The following is a 15,336-nucleotide window of genomic DNA, read 5'->3' as shown; positions in this document are numbered from 1 at the left end:
ATGCTGATATTCCTGGACCTCGAAAAAGCCTTTGAACTGGCTAGCGCCCCAGCTATTCTCTGCTGCCTCATCGACAAAGAGGTCAGAGGCAACCTGCTCTCCTGGACCAAAAACTGTCTCATAAACAGAGAAGCAAGAGTAAAACTTCATGGCACAGTCTCTGTGTACAAAGGACATGAAAATGGTACACCGCAAGGGGGTATTCTCAGCCCTCTTCTCTTCAACTGTTTAATGGAAAGAATAATGAGGTTGAAACTTCCACATCACTGCAGGCTGCTAAACTACGCGGACGACTTTGTCATCATCATAAAAGGAAGGGATGCGGCGCGCCTTGCACCCAAATGCTTAGACTGCATCAGTAAAGAGGCAAAACAGATTGGTATCAAACTCAACCCCTCAAAGTCAAAAGCCATGCCCATAAAAATAGCGAAGCTCAACATCCAACTCACAGTACAGTGTCAACCAATTGAATGGGTAGACACTTATCAGTATCTGGACACCAGTATCTGGAATAATCCTGGACACACACATGAATTTTAATGCTGAGATCACTTACTTGAGAGAGCGAACTGCGGCCCGGACGGCAATTCTCAGGTCGCTAATCTCCCTCTCTGGAGGAGCCAATCTACAAGTCCTTCGCACATACTATGTACAGGCAGTCAAATCAGTGATCGACTATGCCGCACCTGCACTCACAAGTCTATCACACCAACAGTGGGGAAAGCTTGAAGTTGCCCAAAACAATGCTATGAGAGCTGCCCTGGGAGCCCCCATGTGGACCAGGCTTGAAACTCTAAGACTGGAGACGGGTTTGCCCTCTCTTCAAGAAAGAATATCACAAAGAACAGCTACAATTATCAGTAAGATAATTATTTCTCCTGATCCAATCCCAGTACGGCAGGCCTTGGTGGTTGGACTTGACCAAAACAATGGAAACTCTTGGGCTGCAAGAGCGGGAAATGTCCTAAACAGACATTTAAAAACAGACTTTTAAAAACGTGATTCTTGATAGAGAGGGTTATCAACCACACCTAAATTACACTTCTTCCACACCGTGGGAAGAGACTACTTTCAAAATAGTAATAGAAAGTCTCCCGATGAAAAACGCTGCCTATGATCCAACAATCGTAAGGGGCATAATAGAAAAGCAAATGTATAGCATTGCAGTAGCAGGAGCCACCCACATCTTCACAGACGGATCGGTGGACACAGAATATGAGAGTGCTGGCGCTGCTCTTTGCACGGCCAGCGTACAGGCATATTGGAGACTGGGAGGACCAGTATCATCAACCCAAACTGAGCTGTTTGCCATACAACAGGCATTCGCATATGTGATTGCACAAAATACTCAAAATGCAATCATACACACAGACTCAAAAGCTGCACTTCAAATACTAGGACAAAAACAGTGTTAAGATAACGTGGAAATAATTACCACCATTTTGTATCTTGGAGCAGTCGCTAAAGGCAAAGGCCTCAACATAACCTTAAACTGGATCTCATCCCATATTGGAATCACATTATATGAGAAAGCCGATGAAATTGCTAAATTGGCAACTCGTCATCCAGCGATACATAAAACAATTCAACCCAGCCTAGAGAACATATAAAACATCATCACCAAAAAAACTCTCACACCTCAACAAAGCCTATTTACGTCAGAGAGTAGCTGAAGGTTCGCCCTCTGAAATTGAAATTAAATTGAAATAAGTTTATTGAGGTAAAATACACACAAAGGGATGAGGTAGCTCAAGCTATTCTCACCCCGTTCAGTACATCGTGTTAATGCATTCATAGATACACCCTCTGCAATATGGTATCTTCAGGCAACCAAATTAGAAAGGTTAAATATCCCAAAAGGAATCCACAGGGAAATAGCAGTTAGATTATATAGACTACGTCTAGGTTACAGATGCAACTGGGAGATTGGTGAACCCCAACAGAGAGAGTGCATCTTCTGCCAAACTGTGATAGAAAAGCCATTACTTCACTATCTTCTGGAATGTGAAGCAACCAACGACCTTAGAAGAGCTTTAAGAGTTCCGGAATCTTGCAGTAACCACCCTGAAGCCATCAACACAGCCACTCTCCTGGTCAAAAAAGGTGTCCAGCCGCTGGACACCTTCATAAAGACTGTGAAGCAGTATCCTCCCCCGCGATAACAGCTTGACGATTGATCCAACAACCTCAGAATACTGAAAAGAATTACTGAACAAAAAATTGTACCACTTACGGGCTATTCATATCCGTGCCACCTCTTGGGTGGCTTAATCTTTATCAATCAATCAATCAATCTCCAAGTTTGGTCCAGGTGAAAGAGGGACATGACAACAGGTAGCTACCGTCCTTTGACGGGCACCTTGGTACCTGCCCAGGTGGCGTAGAGGTTAGAGCCCTCCCTCGCAGGTGGCCCCCCTCGCAGGTGGCCCCCCTCGCAGGTGGCCTCCCTCGCAGGTGGCCCCCCTCGCAGGTGGCCCCCCCTCGCAGGTGGCCCCCCTCGCAGGTGGCCCCCCTCGCAGGTGGCCCCCCTCGCAGGTGGCCCCCCTCGCAGGTGGCCCCCCTCGCAGGTGGCCTCCCTCACAGGTGGCCTCCCTCACAGGTGGCCCCCCTTGCAGGTGGCCCCCCCTCACACCACACATGGACCACGTAACATGGCCGCCAGTGCCCCTGGGTAACGTGAGTGATAATTGACACTTGAATAATAATTGAACAAGCCTGAATGGTTCGCATTTGTGTTCCTCACGTGTGCCCCAAAGAATGAGGTGATTTGGTAAAATGCTATGCCCAAGATTACTATCCGAGTGCCGGCGGTGGGGTGGTTCAAATAGCCTCGGCTATCACCTCATTATGTCCGGTCGTGATGGTCAAGTGGATTAAGGCGTCTTGTACATACCAGTTGCGTTGCTCCTGGGAGTATGGGTTCGAGTCACTTCTGGGGTGTGAGTTTTCAGTTGCATATTGTCCTGGGGACCATTCAGGCTTGTTCTCATATATATATATATATATATATTTATATATATATATATATATATATATATATATATATATATTATATAATATAATATAATATATAATGTATGGAATAAAGTTAATAAGATACTTGAGCCTATTTTTCGAAGCGTTAATAATAAGGTGACCAGTGTGGTCTTTATGCTGGGTAACAACTTACGTTCTTTAGAAAGATGAGCAGAAAGAGATGACATGAGTGAAGATATGTTGTGATGAAAGTGTATAAAAAAGGGATAGTACTATGGTTTTAAATACATCAGACTAAAAGCTGATCACCAAACATTTGATATATATACTGAGGTAAGACACTCGCTGGCTCACAGGCCTCAAACATCTTTTTGGAGCCAAGATACTGGAGTCATCCAAGACATACTTAAAACAGTGGAGATAGCGTCACTTCACAAAGGAGGTAATTAAGTAGATGCACAAAAATTAGAACAATAACTCACTTCACATATCATAACAATCTTTGAAAGAGTGCTAAGAAGTAAGATTACAAATCACATGGTATCACAACATGTACGTAACTCTGGACAACACGGGTACAGAACAGACGGGGTCCTGTCTCTCACAGATCACTAGCAACTGACATTTGTGTCGCTATGTAAAAAGGATATTTATTGTTGCACACTAACAGCCGCACACACAGATCCTTTATCGTTAGAAACCACTATATAAGTCAGCTAATTTATTGGGACCGATTAACAATACTAAACCTATATTCTCTAGCGCGTAGGCGAGAGAGATGTATAATAATCTACACGTGGAAATTATTTTAGAGACTAGTTCCAAATGTCAGAATGTGCAAAAAAAGTCCCATTGAAAAGCAGAGGTGCAATAGGTACGATGAGGGAGAACTCTGTCAACATCAAGGGTCCCAAGAATTTTCTACACTCTCCCGATACATATACGGGCCGCCCTTTCACGATGTTCAAAAAAGAACGATAAATACCACCGACGGATCAACCAGGCTGTGAGGCTGCGAGCAGCCGCGTCCACCAGTCGGTTGACCAGACGACCAAGCAGGACGCCTGGTCGAAGACCGGGCCGCGGAGACGTTGATCCTCAGAATCTCCAAAGAGTAGGTAGGTAGGTAGCCCCTGGTACTGGTATACAACCACGGCTTCCTTCAGTGCTAATATTGTGTATTTTACCTGCATTGTGAAGGATCACTCGACCTTAAACTTGTAGTCTGTCTTTGATTGCATTCCTCACCTTGGCCACGAAAAAACATGTATTGGAAACTAAAGTTGCTAATTATATTATAGCATTTTTACATAACACACTTCAAATATTGTTTGTCATGGTTAACAGTTTTGTTAATTGTTAAGAGCCTGAAGATTGGTTATAATACATGTATCACTACAAAACACATTATCATTGTACTGCTGATTACGTTAATAAAGGACTAGTTCCTTCTTCTATTTCACCTTCCCCCCCCCATCTCTTCCTGTCTTACCTTCTCCTATTTTGCCTACTATTTAAACTTCTCCAATTTCGCCTCCTCCCATTTCACCTCGTTTAATATATAATGTGAGACCCGTGACCACCTGAATTTTTTAACTTACCACCACCTGCTGGCCCTCGCCTGGTGCCTCTCCCCCTCCCCCTCAACCACCTGGCTGTCCTCACCTGGTGCCTCTGTCCCCCACCTGGTGCCTCCCCCCCCCCCACCAGGATCATGGCACTAGCGCCAGGTTTACACGGGGAACATTGAAACTGACAGCCACTCTCGACTGTGGTGGAAGGGAGGGATTCCTCTACAGTTTACCTTGACAGATGTCTCATATTTACCGGTGGGAGTGACGGGCGCCGAGGGAGCATTAGAGGCACCCGTGGTGTAAAGCTGGGGTCTCCGGTACTTGCAGGTGTGTGTTGAGTGGCGGTGGTCATCCGTGTGGGTGAAGGATGTGGGTGCGGCGGATGAGCCTGTGACACAAGGTCACCCCCCCGGAGGTTGGTCGTTTCCCCCCCCCCCTCTATTTTGCCTCTTCATTTTTGGTTTTCCAGTTCTCTTTCGCTTCTCTCATTCTTCTGCATTTTCTTCTCACTATATTTTCATCATCTTCTTCGTCAGAGGTTTTATTAGTTGTTGTTGATCTCCCTGTACGCTGTGTTATAGTGTTCTTGTCACTATAGGTGATCTGTATCTTCCACTCCTGCCTGTTCTTCACTGTGGTAAGCTGTTAAATGTGTTTAGTTTTCATTTAGCTGTTAGTGCTGTGCTTCGCTAGTCACTACCGCTGTGCCTCTCTAGTCACTACCGCTGTGCCTCTCTAGTCACTACCGCTGTGCCTCTCTAGTCACTACCGCTGTGCCTCTCTAGTCACTACCGCTGTGCCTCTCACACTGTCCATTGCAACATAGCCTCATGTGACGTTTGTTTTAATATATTTAGAAAGTTCTTAGTTGCTTGAAAAAAATTGTGTGTTCTAGTAAACTTTCGTATACTAAATTTTGAGTGGTTCTTTCTCTAGATGAATCTAGGAAATAGCAAAGGTGTGTTAGGTTAATGCTAATAAAGTTTACACGTTCACGAGAGAACTTGATAAACACCTCCAAAGGATACCTGATCTGGCTGTGATTCATACGTCAAGCTGCGAGCAGCCGCGTCCAACAGCCTGGTTGACCAGTCTAGCAACCAGGAGGCCTGGTCGAGGAGCGGGCCGCACGGACGCTAAGCTCTGAAATCATTTCAAGGTAACCGCAAGGTAAGGTCCCTTCCCGCCAAGAATTTTGGAAGACTAAACATACTTCTTTTACGAGTTTTAGCAAAACTTAAAATAAGTTATTATGATTATCCGATAGTAATGGCTTGGAAAAAAGGACAACCCATCTTGAGATGATTTCGGGGCTTTTTAGTGTCCCCGCGGCCCGGTCCTCGACCAGGCCTCCACCCCCAGGAAGCAGCACGTGACAGCTGACTAACACCCAGGTACCTATTTTACTGCTAGGTAACAGGGGCATAGGGTAAAAGAAACTCTGCCCATTGTTTTTCGCCGGCGCCTGGGATCGAACCCAGGACCACAGGATCACAAGTCCAGCGTGCTGTCCGCTCGGCCGACCGGCTCCATTCCCCATTCATGAACTTCTTCTCGGAACTTTAAAGTATAATGTCCGGCAACGTGTAGACTCAAGTGACGAGTCTTGAAGCACCATAGAATACTGGAATATTTCTGCTAGAATAACTGGTAAAGTAGGACTCTGGACACTCAATTTCCTGTCGAACAGAACACAAAGAGTAACAGTCAATCAAATAAAATCGAGTCCAAACGCATTTAAAAGCTCTGTACCTCAAGGTACAGTCCTTGCACCACTGCTCTTCCTTATTCTCGTATCAGATATAGATAAAAATACAAGTCACAGCTTCGTGTCATCCTTTGCAGATGACACAAAAATTAGCATGAAAATTACCTCTGCTGAAGACATTGAAAAATTATAAGCAGATATCAACAAAGTTTTCGATTGGGCAGCAGAAAATAACATGATGTTTAACAGGGATAAATTTCAGGTACTCAGGTACGGCAAAAAATGAGGATCTGAAACATAATACAGGGTACAAAACACAATCGAATCTGCCCATAGTAGGAAAACAGCATGTCAAGGATTTGGGAATAATGATGTCCGACGATCTAACTTTTATGGAGCATAACCAAGCAAAGATTGCGTCAGCCAGAAAAATGATAGGATGGATTACGAGAACTTTCAAATCCAGGGATCCCATCACAATGGATGTACTCTTCAAGTCACTTGTGTTGTCCCGTCTCGAGTACTGCTCAGTACTCACTTCCTCCTTCAGAGCAGGAGAGATTGCTGAAATAGAGGGAATACAGAGAACATATACGGCACGCATAGACGCGATAAAGCACCTAAATTATTGGGATCGTCTCAAAGCTCTCCAAATGTACTCTCTAGAAAGGAGACGAGAGATACCAAATAATATACACATGGAAAATACTGGAGGGCCAGGTCCCAAATCTGCACAGTAAAATAACAACGTATTGGAGTGAACGATATGGAAGAAAATGCAGGATTGAACCAGTGAGTAGCAGAGGTGCCATAGGCACAATCAGAGAACACTGTATAAACATCAGAGGTCCACGGTTGTTCAACGTGCTCCCAGCAAGTATAAGAAATATTGCCGGAACAACCGTGGATATCTTCAAGAGAAAACTGGACTGTTTTCCAAGAGAAGTTCCGGATCAGCCGGGCTGTGGTGGGTATGTAGGCCTGCGGGCCGCTCCAAGCAACAGCCTGGTGGACCAAACTCTCACAAGTCGAGCCTGGCCTGGGGAGTAGAAGAACTCCCAGAACCCCATCAAGCAAGTATCAACCAGGTAGAAAAGAATTCAAGTTACAAATTGGCCTCTTGCGTCACGGGCATAAATCCCTCCTTGGGTAAATGTTTGCGTCAACAGTCCCGTTGTAAACCGTAGTATTACCGTGATCATCTTGGTGACGGGTCAACTGCCATTAACATCTTAGCTTTTGGTGAGCTAATCAGTCAGCCTACACGGCTTCGTTAATTACATCGAGATTTCTTGTGCTTCCTGATTGGCACATGGACAAATCTAGCAAGCACAGCATACGGCCACCGCTACAGCTGTATAAATATACGCCAGTTATACCAGTTTTGCACATCCACTCTAAATGATCGGAACAGCTACGCCCTGGCTTCTTGCAGGTGTTCAATCCTCGATGGCCACAGTGGTTGAGCACCGCCCCTTCACTCATATCCCAGCTCCTGTTCTCATATGCCAAGTGCTATATAGTCATACTGGCGTAGCGCTTTCTGCTGATGATTACGTGGAGCAGGTGGGTGGTGTGATGAGGGGCAGCAGGCCTTGTGAGAGGTCGGCTGGCTGGCCACACAGTTAAGCCAGCACGGTATCACCGCCAAACACACGGTCACTCAGTCCTCCTACCCTCGCAACATTGTCTTCACCTCTTCATCCTGGTTCAAGGATGCTGGGTGAGGGCTCCTTCACTCGCTCTTTCAAGGCTCCTCCACACACACACGAGTCTCCTTGAAGGTTCCTCCACACACACAAGTCTCCTTGAAGGCTCCTCCACACACAGGTTTACATAGATTATGCTCTTCAATATTATAATTTAAGAAGGCAAAATAAACTATTTGGAGTAGTTCTCACGTTACTCTGCAGATATATTGAGTGCCTGGCAGACTGAGAGCAGACGGTCACACCAGTAAGGTGCACATCTCTTCCTCTGTTATGATATGTGAACGATAAAAAAAATTACTTATATCTAGCACCACTTACACAAACTAAATATTGAAATTGCTTATCGACCAAGATGAGAGCGAGGTTGTCCGCACGGTCACCTATCAAGTTACTGGACAGACCTAAGAATACTTAACCTGACTGCGAGTGCCGCGCACATTATCTACTACATCATAATGTAGAAAAGCCCCCACGTCCCTTCAACCCCAGGAAAGTGTTCAAGCTTCCATGTGGCCGCTACTGTTTTCCATTGGTGGGACAGGAAGCCCGTAAAGCTTATCGAGGTCTCTCCCTAGGCCAACAACTAACCTTGCCCTAAATGCATCCCACAAAAGCTCCTCAACTCATGAACAAATCCACAAGGGCCGTGATGAGGGTTCGAACCTACGTCCGAGAGGATCCCAGACGCGCCTTAATCGAATGTGCCACGACATTTACTGTAAAAGAATTGCAACCGGAAGTTCTGCTGACCTCACACGGATCCTGCAGTCTCCCCGAGACAACGATTTGGATTTGTTGTGGATTTGTTCATTTGATGCATCACGCTATTGTGATTTCTGTGTGTAATGAAGTAAGGGCGAAGAGGTAGAACCGCTTGCTGACAGAGCCCTAGTGCATGGGGGGGGATGGGAATTGTGTAAACCCTGGTTTGTGTCTCTGAGAGTCTGCAGGATCCGTGTGAGGTCAGTAGAACTCCTGGTTGTAATTCTTTTACAATGTCGTGGCACATTCGATTAAGGCGCGTCTGGGATCCTCTCTGACGTAGGTCCGAACCCTCATCACGGCCCTTGTGGATTTGTTCATATGATGCATCACGCTATTGTGATTTCTGTGTGTTACCCAACTCCCTGGTGCCTATTGCGTGCAGGCTGCAAGTACCATAAGCAGACATATTGGGGGCCCGGAAGATAGGTGAACGTCTTGAGCTATCAAAGAGATCTGTTATAAGTATCATTAAACGAGAGCCTTGAATTAAATTGAAAACAAGTAACACATTGCAAACAATGACTAACAGATGTGTTGTTCAATACAATGAGACGTGTCAAGGAAAACGTGTGAATGGGGCAAGTAACAGTATCAGCAGACTCAGACCTTGTCACAGCTCGAATACGACTAGGCTACTGTTACTATTACCAGCAAGATTATAAATTTATTTTGTTATTTTACAGTAAACACAGAGGTAGCCTCAGCAACGTCAGATATCCTCACCAGCGGCAACAAACTTTAGCTCTGGTGTCTAAAATGTTGAGTTTTCCACACAGAGCTAACACAGTATTGGCCGACTAACAAGCTTAAATATGCGCATTGAGTCGTTATATCAAATTATATCAAATATACTTGCCAAAGAGATTGCGGCTGTATAAACATATATTATCAATTGTTAATTAGTATCAGTAAAGCTATTTACATGCGCTTGCACGTTGCTGCGTAACTTTTTTGTCAGCAATGACCCAACACGAAATCAACTTTATAGACTGATACGGAAGCTATGACCGTAGGGCCAACAGATTGTCATTGATACGGTTTATTTTGTCTATACTGTAATTTTGCATTAAATGAATACCCTTATGGATGACGCGGGTAAGCCAAATGTTTGCTTTGAACCTTGTTAGTACCTTGAAGCTCTTTTTCCTAAAGTATAGAAAAATGAGTACATGGATCCGCTTAACACAGGACTGAGTAATGGTAATGTTTACTCACAGACATAATAACATAGGATAAATCACTTATATATTTGTGTATTTTATGTAAAGACTTACACCTCAACGATTGATGCGCATTAGTCGTTGAGATGCAAGTCTCGTCCTAACCACATACTCAGACCTTAATGACAGTGCATTCAGGAGAATGCGAAAGACTTTGTGTAAATTTTTACATAAAATTCACAAATACATAAGTGTGGGTTTTTTTTATCCACAAGACTTGAGTACTGACGCAGCTGCCCTCCTCTACCTAAAGTCTCGACTTAATTCAGGGGAAAGCACGTGTGGTCATTCACCTCATTCAACTTCGCTATGAAGTTGTAACACTTTCTGCAGCTGCTAGCTTGCCTCTCGCTATGAAGTTGTAGCACTTTCTGCAGCTGCTGCTTGCCTCTCGCTATGAAGTTGTAGCACTTTCTGCAGCTGCTACTTCCAAGACTCTGTTCTTGGGAACTGTATTCTTTTATAATTCTTCAAACTAAGACTGTCATTACATTATCATGTCATACAAAAAATTAAAACCCTCTCCATTAACACTCATTCATACACTATTCAATTTTAGACATAATTGGTATCACATTTATGTGTATCATATAATTCTGTGCATACCTATCCACCTGTACAAGACCTCAGTATATAATATTACAGCTACCAGTGGATCGGAATGCTTAATTACCTCCCCTCGGCCGCCATCCCATCGCAACTGCAGCAAAACGATTCACACCCATATCCGCCCCAAATCCTCTTAGGCTATGCTTATTCTGGTAAACTCCCGCGCCTCCATTCACCACCCAACTCCGTGACGACGGTTCTGTTCACTGTGACCAGCCATGTGGCTGGGCTTAATCTCCTGCTCACGGGCCTCGCAGTTTATCAGCCCTCAGATCCACGAGTGTCGTTTATTTGTTTGTTTGTCTGTCCAAGGTGTGCCAGACACTTGGGGGGCTAACCTCGCCCAACTTTGCAAGGTGAATGGTCTGGGGTACTGAGCGGACATGGTCTGGTCGGGGTCGCCAAAATTCAAGGGGGTACAGCGTGCCACGGTGACGTACTGACCCCCCCCCCCCCCCACGAGTTTTTTTTTTTTTTTTTTTTAGTTCTGACAGCCAGTTTACGCCTGGGTAACTATTTTGAAAATGAAAAATCAAAACAACGAATTCTTCTTATACAGCATTATTCTCTGACATCGGAAAATTACCATAATTTGCATCTATTCATATTTTGGCTGTAGCACCATAAAACACGTAGCTTCAATGCAGCCACCTCTCCTCCCACCAACCCGTCTTCTTAATAGCACGTCGCATTTTGACATATACTTTACCTAAGGACAAAAACTGTCGTACTAGAAAATGTCAGTGGCTCACGAAATTGACATAATATTCAGTTTTCTGTTCGTGGATCCTCTGGTAGGTTAGGTTAGGGCACTAATACGACAGTTTCGTGACGTTGGGAACGCTGGCGAGAACTGGCTGCCGTAGGCCACTTTGCCTCTCGAGGCTCTGGTTTAGGCTCTTATTCAGCTTTTCACACACGACTTGATAATGGTTCAGGACGGACCGAAACAACGTTGTTTCTTCATCTGGTGTTTGGTTTAGTCATCTACCGGAAGTTTTTTCTTGAATTATATGATCTGTAGCTGAGAAAATTCCGCGGGAATAGGAGGGAATGGCATAATTACCTCTATAGGATTTAGACATTCTTGCAGGCAGTCAGTATCTATGTTCTCGGTCATAATCTTTTGATGGAGGTCAGAATATCGACCCTTCATGCAAACTGCATGTACCATCAAGAAGAAGAAGAATATCGATAATTTTCTAAGAACGGGTACCCAGGGGTTAGTTTGTTGTGGGGTTGCATACAGGGAAGGGTCAGCAAATTCGACTCTTAGGGAGGGGTTGGAGCCCCCCCCCCCTCGATATAAGTCTAACGTGTACTGTATGTATAAACTGGTTGCCTAGCTCAAGGTAAGGTAAGGTAGCTTGTCCCCCCCAACAGATTGAATTAATATTAATTATATCACCACAAGTCACTATCAGGAGCCTTCGCCATAATTTGACTCTTCTATGAAGTTCATTGTACCTCCCACACCAGCAACATCTATTAGTTTATCAGGAAAGGGGAATAGTCATTTTTAAGATGGGGGGATAGTACTTTTTAAAATGGGGATAGTACTTTTAAAATGGGGGATAGTACTTTTTAAGATGGGGGGAATAGTACTTTTTAAGATCCCAACAGTGTTTGGGGTTACGTCTGGCAGCTCCGACGACTGGATGCCTCTGCCGCCTCAATAGTTGCCATATTGGTGATACGAACGAGCACCGGTGTAAGTGGTCATCACAGTAAAACGCAGAATGCAGGCTAGCAACGTAAAGTTACGGAATATGTAACATACGCCAGTACGAATTCTTTTCAAAGTATCATACAAGGAAACAGTTTTGGCACCCAAGGTCACTTATGGAAGGGAATGGAGTGGGGGGGGGGGGGGACTTGTTAGCGCGAGCTTACGCATATAAATCACCTCTGGTGCAATGTACTGAATCATAAACGCAAAATCAACACACAAATCCGTAGCGTCAACAGTCACAGTACACTTGTGCGTCTTGCTAAGAGTCAGGTATCCAGTGGTGCATTTAGTACACTTACACCTTACTAAGGAAGGGTTCCACAAGGACGTCAGCCTCTGCGCCATACGTCACTGCAGGCACTCTTTCTACGACACTGTAATCCATATTACAGGTTACTCGTACTACACTATAATTAAATGTAAGTGACTGTCAGGTCCTGGAGTACAAATGAGTGTTCTGCTTCGGTGTTGCTAGCTTCGATGGCTCTAATTCCAGGTTTAAGTTGAAAAATCCAGGGAACAGATATTGTGTTCCTCCTCAAGCTGGTTGAGGGAAGTACGTACTGCCAGGGGTGCATTTGTCCAGCTTCCCGTAGGTGTTCCCTGGGGCCCCGTATTGGTTCTCTGGGGGTCCCACTGGGGTTGCGGGGTTGAGCCCTTGATTCCTTGGGTTGGTTCTTAATTTTTCGCGTGATCCCGAGTTTGTTTACTCCCAAACTCCCAAGAAACAGATGGGGCTGCCATTCCCAGCCTTCCCTAGTGCATGACATGGGTCGCTGGTGTGTGCGTCTTGGCTCTGCGAATTTCCTCTACCTCATGTCGTGGAGTGCTTGCAGTGGCTGTTCTGTTTTTGTGTTCATGTTCTACGTACAGAAGTCTTATTTGCTCTGGTCTAGAACACTGTTGTTATCTGTGTTTGCTCCCTTTAACAAATGTTCTTATGCAATTCCGTGGAGAGCCGTTCATCTGACCAGTTCGCAAGACGTAACCCCCATCTTGAGCCATTGGTCTTCTGCCTTGAAGTTGTTTAATTTTTTCTACGTCCATGGCTCCTGACAAGAATTTTCTGATAGAGCATAAAGTTATGTACAATGCTTGCACTACAGCTTCTCGCCAAGCCAAGAAATTACCTTAATGCTTTGCTATCTTTTGTACCATTCCACAACTTTCTTAATTGGGAAATTGACTAACACTCTTTTCTCTGGTACAGTACCTTTGTTCTTCAATCTCTTAACTTTAACTTCGACCAGCAAGTGCTTAGAGCCTGCACAGGTTGCAACTGCAAATTTATTAAAAAAAGTAACATTTTCATTTTCCCAAGTTTTTGCTATTTTGAGTCGATTTTCCAGCCACTAGAAAAATTTAGGATATTTACCACCATGAAAAATAAAGGTAAAATTGGATACATTCTGTATTTTGTTGCTGTATTAGTAATCCATTTTTAGGGATTTGGCCTAAACACTTTGATACCAATTATGGCACTTTATTTTCAGTAGTACACCATTTGTTGCTGGAGGTACTGGATCTCTTTCATGTCTTTGTGGTACAGGGCTATCTGAGAATGATTCACATAGCCTTATCTTGCATTGTTTCAAGTCCTACAAGCATTCTACCAGGAACTAAAATGAGCAGTGATGCGGCATAGTCGATTAAGAATCTAATTATAAATAAGATATATAATTTTAGCAATTTTGACATTCACTCCATAGCTGGGATGATTCCACAATGCTGCCACAACCTTGAGCACTCTAAGCCATCTCACTATTGACGACCGAGTCTGGTTACAACATGGCCATACAGTGGAACCACAAAACCAAGGTATTTGAGTTTGGTTTCTTAGTCTAGCTAAGATCTATCATACAGTTGAATTTTAATCATTAATATCCCATCTGGGTGGGTGCTGATATATTATAATTTTTTCTCAGTTGAGATGATGACGCCTAGGTTCTTACATTTAATTCATCTAGTTGGGGATATTCTTGGTTTTGGCACAGCATATCCAATGGTTATGTTATGATGTCAGCAAAGCTAATTTTGTGATCATTGGCTTTCCTAATTGCAGAGAAATTCTACAGATAATTACTAGGGTCAATGTCTGCAATTGTAAAAATTGCATGCTTTATGAAAACCCTTAATTAAACACAGGGGTTCTGTAGTACAATTGTCTTTGTCCTCGTCTCAACAGCAAGGGGTCCTGGGTTCGATCCCCGGACAGGACATATTGTTATGCATATTTCCTTTCACCTAATGCTTCTGTTAACCTAGCAATAAATACAACCCATCCTCCTATTTAGATAGTATTTTTTGTAACTATGTGGACCATTGTACATATATTGATGTAAAAGGTAATTACTAAAATTTGGTACTACTGTACTGTAATCATTTTATAGTCTGTTTTTTAGCTTTATTCAAACTTAAATATTCCTAGGTCTAGTATAGCACATATATATACCATATTAGGCCTCAGAAAGTGTATTAGGCCTAGGAAAGTTAGGTTATTTTAGGTTTTCTTTGCAACATAAATACAAAACCTTTTCTGGTTTCTCTGGCACTTAGGGAGTTCAGAGAACATATACAGCATACATAGACACGATAAAGCACCTAAATTATTGGGATCATCTCAAAGCTCTCTAAATGTACTCCCTAGAAAGGAGATGAGAGAGGTACCAAATAATATACACATGGAAAATACTGGAGGGCCAGGTCCCAAATGTACACAGTAAAATAGCAACATACTGGAGTGAACAACATGGAAGGAAATGTGGAATAGAACCAGCGAAGAGCAGAGGTGACATAGGCACAATCATAAAACACACTATCAACATCAGAAGTTCAAAGTTGTTCAACATTCTCCGAGCAAGCAAACAAAATATTGCTAGAACAAACGTGAACGTATTCAAGAGAAAGCTGGATAGTTTTCTTTAAGATGTGACAGACCAACTGGGCTATGGTGGATTTGTGGGCCTGCGGGCCGCTCCAAGCATCACCCTGTTGGACCAAGTTCTCACAAATTAAGCCTGGTCCCGTGCCTGGCCTTCGA

At 43.8% G+C, this 15,336-nt stretch overlaps 1 protein-coding gene across 13 annotated transcripts in view; it reads left to right on the top strand.

Moving 5' to 3' along the window:
* Window positions 1-15,336, top strand: part of Trpm (transient receptor potential cation channel, subfamily M) — a 397,144-nt gene that overhangs the window by 254,965 nt on the left and 126,843 nt on the right. For 4 of the 13 annotated variants that reach the window (XM_069332863.1, XM_045737253.2, XM_045737247.2 and 1 more), the window contains one exon: window positions 14,006-14,114. The exons of 3 other annotated variants lie outside the window; for them this stretch is intronic. In XM_069332863.1, coding sequence (XP_069188964.1) covers window positions 14,085-14,114 — 30 coding nt within the window. In that variant the 5' untranslated portion in view covers window positions 14,006-14,084. Of the gene's footprint in view, window positions 1-4,877; window positions 4,966-11,899; window positions 11,917-12,436; window positions 12,716-12,834; window positions 13,689-14,005; window positions 14,115-15,336 lie in introns of those variants that run through there. 6 more of the 13 variants (XM_069332866.1, XM_045737249.2, XM_045737248.2 and 3 more) reach the window with 5 other exon arrangements.

The sequence above is a fragment of the Procambarus clarkii genome, chromosome 28 (genome assembly GCF_040958095.1).
Source record: "Procambarus clarkii isolate CNS0578487 chromosome 28, FALCON_Pclarkii_2.0, whole genome shotgun sequence".
Lineage (NCBI taxonomy): Eukaryota > Metazoa > Arthropoda > Malacostraca > Decapoda > Cambaridae > Procambarus > Procambarus clarkii.
This window is presented reverse-complemented; position numbering and strand designations above follow the sequence as displayed.